Source organism: Elephas maximus, chromosome 15 (assembly GCF_024166365.1).
Source record: "Elephas maximus indicus isolate mEleMax1 chromosome 15, mEleMax1 primary haplotype, whole genome shotgun sequence".
NCBI classification, from domain to species: domain Eukaryota; kingdom Metazoa; phylum Chordata; class Mammalia; order Proboscidea; family Elephantidae; genus Elephas; species Elephas maximus.
The window spans coordinates 24,728,841-24,737,318 of NC_064833.1; the positions used below are offsets into that span (position 1 = coordinate 24,728,841).

General features: G+C 40.0%; 1 protein-coding gene across 1 annotated transcript in view; it reads left to right on the top strand.

The window, feature by feature from the left end:
* Positions 1–8,020, top strand: part of EXT1 (exostosin glycosyltransferase 1) — a 334,953-nt gene extending 326,933 nt beyond the window's left edge. The window contains exons 9-11 of the mRNA XM_049853882.1: positions 22–182; positions 2,656–2,827; positions 7,291–8,020. Coding sequence (XP_049709839.1) covers positions 22–182; positions 2,656–2,827; positions 7,291–7,476 — 519 coding nt within the window. The 3' untranslated portion in view covers positions 7,477–8,020. The remainder of the gene's footprint in view (positions 1–21; positions 183–2,655; positions 2,828–7,290) is intronic.
* Positions 8,021–8,478: the final 458 nt, after the last annotated feature.

The window sequence follows — 8,478 nt, forward strand, 5'->3', positions numbered from 1 at the left end:
TGGCTTGTGTTCTGCCTGCAGGTGGATTTTGCCTTCACGGTGTGGCAGAGCTTCCCCGAGAGGATCGTGGGGTACCCTGCACGCAGTCATTTCTGGGATAACTCTAAAGAACGGTGGGGGTACACTTCCAAGTGGACAAATGACTACTCCATGGTGTTGACGGGAGCTGCTATTTACCACAAGTGAGGAAATTAGATGTGTCTCTTTTAGATCTTTTGTTTTTGTTGTTAGTGGCCATCAAGTCAATTCCAACTCATGGCGACCCCATGTGTTACAGAGTAAAACTGCCCCATAGGATTTTCGTGGCTGTAATTTTTTAATCTTAATAGGCAAGAGCCCTGTTGACACAGTGGTTAAGCGCTTGGCTGCTAACTGAAATTAAGCACCCACAGGCACTGTAGATAATTGGAATTCACCACTGAATAAAACAAAAAGTTCCTCACCTTGTGGATCTTATATTCCAACAGGGGGGAGACACAGTATATGGAATAATTATGTATAGTATGTTGAAAGGATAGTCCCTGGGTGGGGCAAATGGTTAATGTGCTCCACTGCTAATTGAAAGGTTGGAGGTTAGAGTTCACCCAGAGGCATCTCAGAGGAAAAGCTGGTAACCTACTTCTGAATAATCAGCAACTGAAAACCCTACGGAGCATAGTTCTACTCTGATACACGTGGGGTCACCATGAGTTGGAATCGACTTGACAGCCAACTGTTTTTATGTTAGAAAGAGACAAGTGGCATAACAAAAAAAACAAAAGTAGAACAGGTTAAGGGATCAGGGATGCCTAAAGCGGAACAGGGGGCAGGTTGGAGCACAGTCAAGGTGAGCCTTAGTGAATGGGTGAGATTTGAGCAGAGACCTGAAGGAAGAGTGGGAATTAGCGAAGAGGCTATCTGTGCGAAGAATATTCTGGTATGAGGGACAGCTAGAATAAATGTCTTAGAATGTTGAAGGGATATCAAGAAGACCAATGTGACTAGGATAGAGTGAGAAGAAAGGAGACTAGAGGGGTTATGGAAGCCCTGGTACAATACTTTGCTGTCCCTGGTGGGGACTTCACTTTGTGTGACATGAGAGCCAGAGCAGGGGTTTGAGCAGCACGGAGACATCTGGCTTATGTTTTCAGTGCCCACTCTGGCTGCTGTGTTGAGAATAGATGCTAAATTAGCTTGGGTAGAAGCAGGGAGGCCTATTAGAAAGTTATTAACATTATCTAGGCAAGAGACGATGAAGCCTAGGACCAGAATGTGAGCAATGGAGGTGATAAGCAGTGGTCATATTATGGGCATATTTTGAAGATTGTGCCAGCTTGATGTCCTGACAGACTGGATATAGCATTCAATGTCTCTTAAGTTTTTTGATCTGAAGGACTTGTAGGATGGAGTGCCCATCAACAAAGATGTGGAAGGCTGTGGGTGAAATAGGTATTGGGGGAAAATCCAGACATTCTATCTTGGACATGCTAAGACATCCAAAAGAATTTGAGAGAGGTCAGGAAATAGAAATTTGGGAGTTGTTTATATATATTTGGTTTTTAAAGCCGTATGGGACTGGGATAAGATAGCCAAACTAGTGAGTGTAGATGACTAGCATTTCCATTTCAGTCTTTAATGGAAATCACCATTCTTCTGCCTTAGTAAAGCAAACACACCAATCTTAGTCTTTTATTTTTTTTTTAAACAAAGAGTATCTTGCCATCTCAGGCATAGTGTTGGAAGTGCACACGGTGTAAGCATTTAGGCTAATTGAATCTTGACGTGACGATTTCACCTCTTGAAAGTATATTGTCCCCACCTTGTGCTTCTCCCCTCACTGAATCTGATTCATTCAAATGATTTCCTTTACTTTAAGTATATGGTACATGTCCCTCTAAAGAAAAAGTCGAGTGAGAAATAATTCAAATTAATTGAGGGCTCTGTAGCATGATTGACCACCAGATTCATTAGGGTTTTGCTCTAACAAATATATGAAATATATGGTTTAAAGGCCACACAAATAAAACAGTATTTTGTTGGACTCTGGGTCAAGGGATAGTAATGAATATACTTCTGATTAAGCCAATAATTAAAATTATAAAGCAGCTTTGTAATGATATATAGATTATGTGTAAATAATTTCTCTTGCTGCCTAAAGCATGCAGTTGCTCTTCATAATGGACTAGCCTAATATTAGAATTAGACTAGGCAAGCACTATCTGCTTAGTTACATGACCTATGGGTATTGTTGTGCCTTGTTTCCTCATCTGTAAAATGGGGATAATAATAGTACCTACTTTTAGGTTTGTTGTGAAGATTAGATAAGGCATCTTATATAAAGCACTTTAGAACATTATTTGGCATATAAGAAACCCTGGTGGTGTAGTGGTTAAGTGCTATGGCTGCTAACCAAGAGGTCAGCAATTCAGATCCGCCAAGCACTCCTTAGAAACTCTATGGGTCAGTTCTACTCTGTCCTATAGGGTCGCTATGAGTCAGAATCAACTCGATGGCAGTGGGTTAAGTACTGTGTGAGAGCTGTATTCTCCATCATCATCAACATCATCCATGACATGTTTAGGGATTCCAAAAATGGGTATGTGTTTTCTGTCAAAGAAGACCACTTGTCATTATGCAGTGATGGCTCCCTATGAAACCTGTCTTTGGTTTTTCTAGATATTATCACTACCTGTACACCCATTACCTGCCAGCCAGCCTAAAGAACATGGTGGACCAACTGGCCAATTGTGAGGACATTCTCATGAATTTCCTGGTGTCTGCTGTGACAAAATTGCCTCCAATCAAAGTAACCCAGAAGAAGCAGTATAAGGAAACAATGATGGGACAGGTAAGAATGAAGAAACCCCTCCTCCCTTCCTTTGCTCACTGGTAGTTCAGTGTCAGTCTGAAGTAATTAGGACTCGGTACTCCTCTAGGTGTTCTACTTTGGGAGCATAATGAGGCAATACCAGGAATAAACCACATCTAAGAGCTCTTTTTTTTTTTAAGAGCTCTGAGGGAGTGTTAACAGTTGGCACAAGGATAATTGGGAAGGCATAAGTCAAGGATGTCTTTATGTCAAGAATATAAAGCTCTCATATAACCTACAAGGTGACGAGAGAAAGGCAAATCTTCTCCAGAGTTAAAGACCTACAATGAATTTATGTAAGTTTATTGTAGGAGATTTTTTAATGAATAGCTAATAATACTCTCTTCAACACAGCCCTCATGAGTTGGGTGGGCATTATGGCGGTTGATTAGGAGACACAATACTCAATTTTCAGTTCTGTAACCAGCATTTACAAGCTGTAGGCAAGTCAGTTACCTTCTGAAACTTAGTTGACTCACCTTTAAAATGGAGATGATGAAATCCCCCTCATCGGGTTGAGGTAATATGTATGAAAGCTTTTAGAAAAGTAAGGTAGAATATTGAATTGAGCCACAAAATTTTAGCACTGAAGACACTCACAGGAAATATAATCCAACTTTCTCATTTTACAAGTTAAAAAAAAAAACTATGACCCAGAATGTTTAAGTGTATTGCCAGAAATTGTACAGTAAGTTAGAGACAGTTCTGGGAGTTGAATCCTAAGTTCTGTTCATTCCAGTGCCTATTCTCTTAACACCCCAGGATCCTTATGGCAAGTCCATCTGGATATGCTGAAGCTCATTATACCTTTTTTCATCTTGACCAGAGTCCAGTACTATAAGTAAGAAGACAAAGCCTTAAGTAAGGCCATTTAGGCCTAAGCAAGTTAAATCTTGCTGTACCTGACAGGATTTGAGTCAACTGAAAGGATACACTTAAACCTATTTCTATCAGTTCAATTATTTAGGGATTTCCATGTGCCTTCTTCTAACAGGGAGTCCCTGGGTGCTGCAAATACTTGGCTGCTAACCAAAAGATTGGCTATTTGAGCCTACCCAGAGATACCTTAGAAGAAAGGCCTGGCAATCTACTTCCAAAAAATCAGCCATTGAAAACCCTGTGGAGCACAGTTCTACTCTGACACACATGGGGTCACCATGAGTTGGAATCAACTTGATGGCAACTGGTGTATTTTTTGTTGTTGTGGTTGTTTTAACAGGTGTTAAAAATCATATACAAATTGTACTTTTGCAAAGGAAAGCTTAGCCAGGCCTCAGGTTTCCACACTGATGGTTTTCACTCACTAAATTTAGTATAAGCAAAAAATTGACAGGATTTTAAGTTTATAGGATTTAGTCAGTTATTCAGTATTTACTGAGTATGTGTGGTTTATCAGCTACCGTACTAGGTACTAGTTATGAAAAAGGAGCTGTTCTTGTGAGCGTCAAGTCTAGTGGAAAATTCTATTTCCCTCCAACTGTTAAAATAACTCGTAAGAGGGTTGCTGGGAGTTTTGATCTTTAGAGCTGAAAAATAGTTCAAGTTCAAGTGAGATGCACTGTCTACTAGGTGCCCAGGCATTTTCATATATTATGGTATCTCATTTAGGGATGCAACATTTCTGTAATATTGTTTGCCCTGCGAGTTGTAGGCACTTGTCTGAAGATATAGCATTCATTAGGGGTGGAACTCTTTAATATGTGATTTCTTAAGGGTTGATTCTTTTCATAGATTTGCCAATTCTACCAAACCAATATTTCGAGTAATTTTACACATCTTTTGGGGGCAAATCTGCATTTAACCTTAGGTCTAATTAGATTTATCCAGGTACTGTATTTGCCCCTTTCTTCTCATGTTAGTTTATTGAATGTCTGTGTGACTGATGGAGTAGGTGGATATCACACCCTAAGATTATGTTTTTATTGCACAAGAAAGACATCTTCTCAATATATATTGGTTGACCCAGAATATATGTTAAAATCTAGGGGAAAAAAGATATTTGAATTGAATGATTCAATTGGATTTTTTTTTTTTTTAATTTCTGAGAGAGAATAAGAATGAGCTTATATTCTACCCCGAATCACAGCCTCATGTACCGAGAGTCTACCCAGAAGCACCTTGGAAGAAAGGCCTGGCAGTCTACTTCCAAAAAATCAGCCATTGAAAACCCTATGGAGCATAGAAGAACAAGATGGTGGCTACCACTACTCACCATTCTAATCATGGCCACAATAGATGGACCCTGATAGAATGGGAGGAAAATGTGGAACAGAACCTCAAATTCCCTTAAAAAAAAAAAAAAAGAAGAAGAACCAGACCTACTGGACTGGTTGAGACTCGAGTATTCCCCAAGACTATTGCCCTGAGATACCCTTCAAACCTTGAACCAAAACTAACCCCTGAGGTCATCTCATAGCTAAATAATAAATTGACTCAAAAAATATCACCCGTAAGTACCATGCTTCTTTAAAAAATCACCTACATGAGACCAAACAGTCAACAATTACTTTAAAACAAAGATGAGAATGTAAGGGGGCAGGGAAACTAGATTAATGGAGAAGGAACAATCAGAACGGAAATAATGAGAATGTTCACACATTGTAAAGAATGTAACCAATGTCACTGAACAACTTGTACAGAAATTGTTGAATGGGAACCTTCACCCAAAACACAATAAAATACTATTTAAAAAAACAAAGAATGAGATTAAGCTCTTGACAGTATTTTCACTTGCATAAGTGAAGCTTTCTCTTGGTGTGATGATCTGGTCATTTGGAATGAGTGAGCCAATCAGAAATAGCCTAGAAGCCCATAACAATTTAGGAATAAAATGAGGTGCCTTTGGGACTGCCACTCTGCTTTGAACTCAGTCAGCTTAATTTGATACCTTTCTCTATTTACCAAGCGGAGTTCTCCTAGTAGAAATGGTAAAGAACAGAGCCTGAGTTCTGCCCCTTTCTAGCCTTGAAGAAATCATTTTAACTTCCCTGCACCTGCTTCCTCATCTATAAAATGGGGATATTATTACATGGCTGGATCATCAGGTTGTTGTGAGACTCAAATGAGCTCTATGCCAACACTTCACAAGTAGCGTTTTGTTATTCTGCTGCTCAGAGCTAACTTGACATTTGTATTTACCTTCAACATTATTTTCAAGCATGTTGACACTTCAGGTGGTTTTAAAGTGACTTTAAGTGATTCTTCCAGTAAAATGTACCTTCCTATGAAAGTAAGTTTCTAACAGTGGCTGAGGACACAAATGCATTGAAAACACATACGCACACACGCACATCTGTAAAGAGTTGCCTATTGACATAAACGCATGTGTGGGTTTTTTTCCCTCATAATTGGGCAGCCCACCTTTTCATTGTTTCATAAAAACATTTAGTTAGTTGGTCTGTTTCTATTTGAGCACTCACATCATTTAAGCCTTCCTTCTAAATCAGTGGGTTTTCTAAATCAGTACCAGTCATTTACATGTTCTAAAACTATTTAACCAACGTAGGGCAACACAGAGAGCTAGAGATGGCAGCCATCTTTTCTATTTGTGCAGAATAAAACTTTATTCCATTCTGAATGAGCAACGACTCTTCATAGGGCTGATCGGTCTTCAGAAAGTAATCTTTGGGTATGTTAGTGGAGTAGGAAATGCAACAATCTTTAAGAGCAGAATTTTGAGGTTGAAATCTATGGTCAATTTTATAGACACTCTTGTATACCACTGAATTCACCCCTTATACTTTGTGGGGTCATTTCAACAGAGAAGACTGCAGAAGGGAAAATAGATTTTTATATGCCACATAACACTAGCCTTGAATGAAATGTAGAGGGATTTCTTTTGTACTTTTTCAACTATACCTGCGGTCTTTTTTTAGAGGATTCAATGGAATCTATATAAAGGTAGAGAAATAGTGGAAGAAAGAAAGGAAGGAAGAAGGGATGGATGGATGGATGTATGAATGGATGGATAGATAGTTTTAAAAGTTGATTATTGATATCCCCAAACCAACTAAGTAAATGCAAAGGTCTTAAAAAACTATCTTTGAAGCCACAGACAGGCACATATACATTAGTTGTCACAGCACTTGATCCCAGATGTGAGGAGAATTTTTATATTTAATGACCATAGTGATTGGGAGTCAGTTGGTTAGTTATTCACCTCCAGTGTCAGAGAATTAGTCACTCAGTATGAACCTTAGTTTGTGTCTTGGTTTTTAACATTGAGGAACTTACAAATATTGGAAAATCCCTCCTGGCAAGACTGAGAACCGGGATCGGATAGGTGCTTTCATTTTCACCTGGTGGGTGGGTGGTATGGCTCAGGGCAAGGCCAGACCCCGAGTTCTGCTCCTTGCCCATTTGCCTGGCCCTGTTCTCTGCAGTGCCTCCATCTCACCATGCATTTCTGTCACTGACCTCCTGGTTTCTCTCCTTTTCCCTAGACTTCTCGGGCTTCCCGCTGGGCTGACCCTGACCACTTTGCCCAGCGACAGAGCTGCATGAATACATTTGCCAGCTGGTTTGGCTACATGCCGCTGATCCACTCTCAGATGAGGCTCGACCCCGTCCTCTTTAAAGACCAGGTCTCTATTCTGAGGAAGAAATACCGAGACATTGAGCGACTTTGAAGAATCCGGCCGAGTAGGGGAGGGGAAGCGAGAAGGGCTGGGGTCTGGCTGCTCTCTCTTCCCAGTGCAGATTCACTCGTTCGCGGAGCCAGATTGTGCCAAGTATCCAAATAAACTTAGACGAACAGAATGACAAAAAAAGGCCAATGAGAACTCGACTCCTGGCTCCTGGGACTGCACGGGACTGCAAACTCACCTCACTGGCTTGTGTCCCAAGACTAGGCTGTGTACAGTTTAATTATGGAACATTAAATAATTATTTTTGAAATGATTGCTATGCAGGTTTAAACTTTTTTAATGATCAAAACTATTAAAAACCAGAGTTCTTTCTTTAATCAAAATTGTGTTGGTTGTGAATACTTCAAAGCTGCTACTCCCCTTCCCACAAAGTCCTTAGCCCTGGTCAGGAGGGCTTTCCTGAAGAGTTGCAGAAGCCCAGACTTCATGGAAAAAACAACAAGCCACTCTAGCCGTGTCAGGAAAAAACCACGCAGAGGCTAAAACAGGTTCATTATTTGACTTTCCAGTGCAAATTGTTTTCCACTTTGAATTTACAAATCCACTTTAACCTTCATCTCTAGAATGTCTCAGCATGAGAGAAGTGTTATGACTTCCAGGTAGGCAGTTCTTACTGAAAACTTGATGTTTGAGAGAAATATAAGTGTGATAATCTTTTTCACTGGGGGCGGGGAGGAGGGGGGAGGAGGGGGAGGGGAGTTAGTACCAAGAAAACACTAGAATAATTGAAGAAAGTTTAGTTTGCATAAGGGACCATCCAAACAACCTACCTGCCAATTATCTGAGATGGAAATACAAACCCATGTTTTTGGGTGTGTTCTAGTTTACAGAATCTACAACTAACACACATATGGTTATACCTGGGGAGAGATTTTGGCTTACAGGCAAAGGAGGAGTGAGTGTATTTGGGAAAACAGATTATTTATGAGAAAAACTCTATAATGTTTGTGAAAACCTCAAGTTCCAGAAGTTTCTCTATTGAAA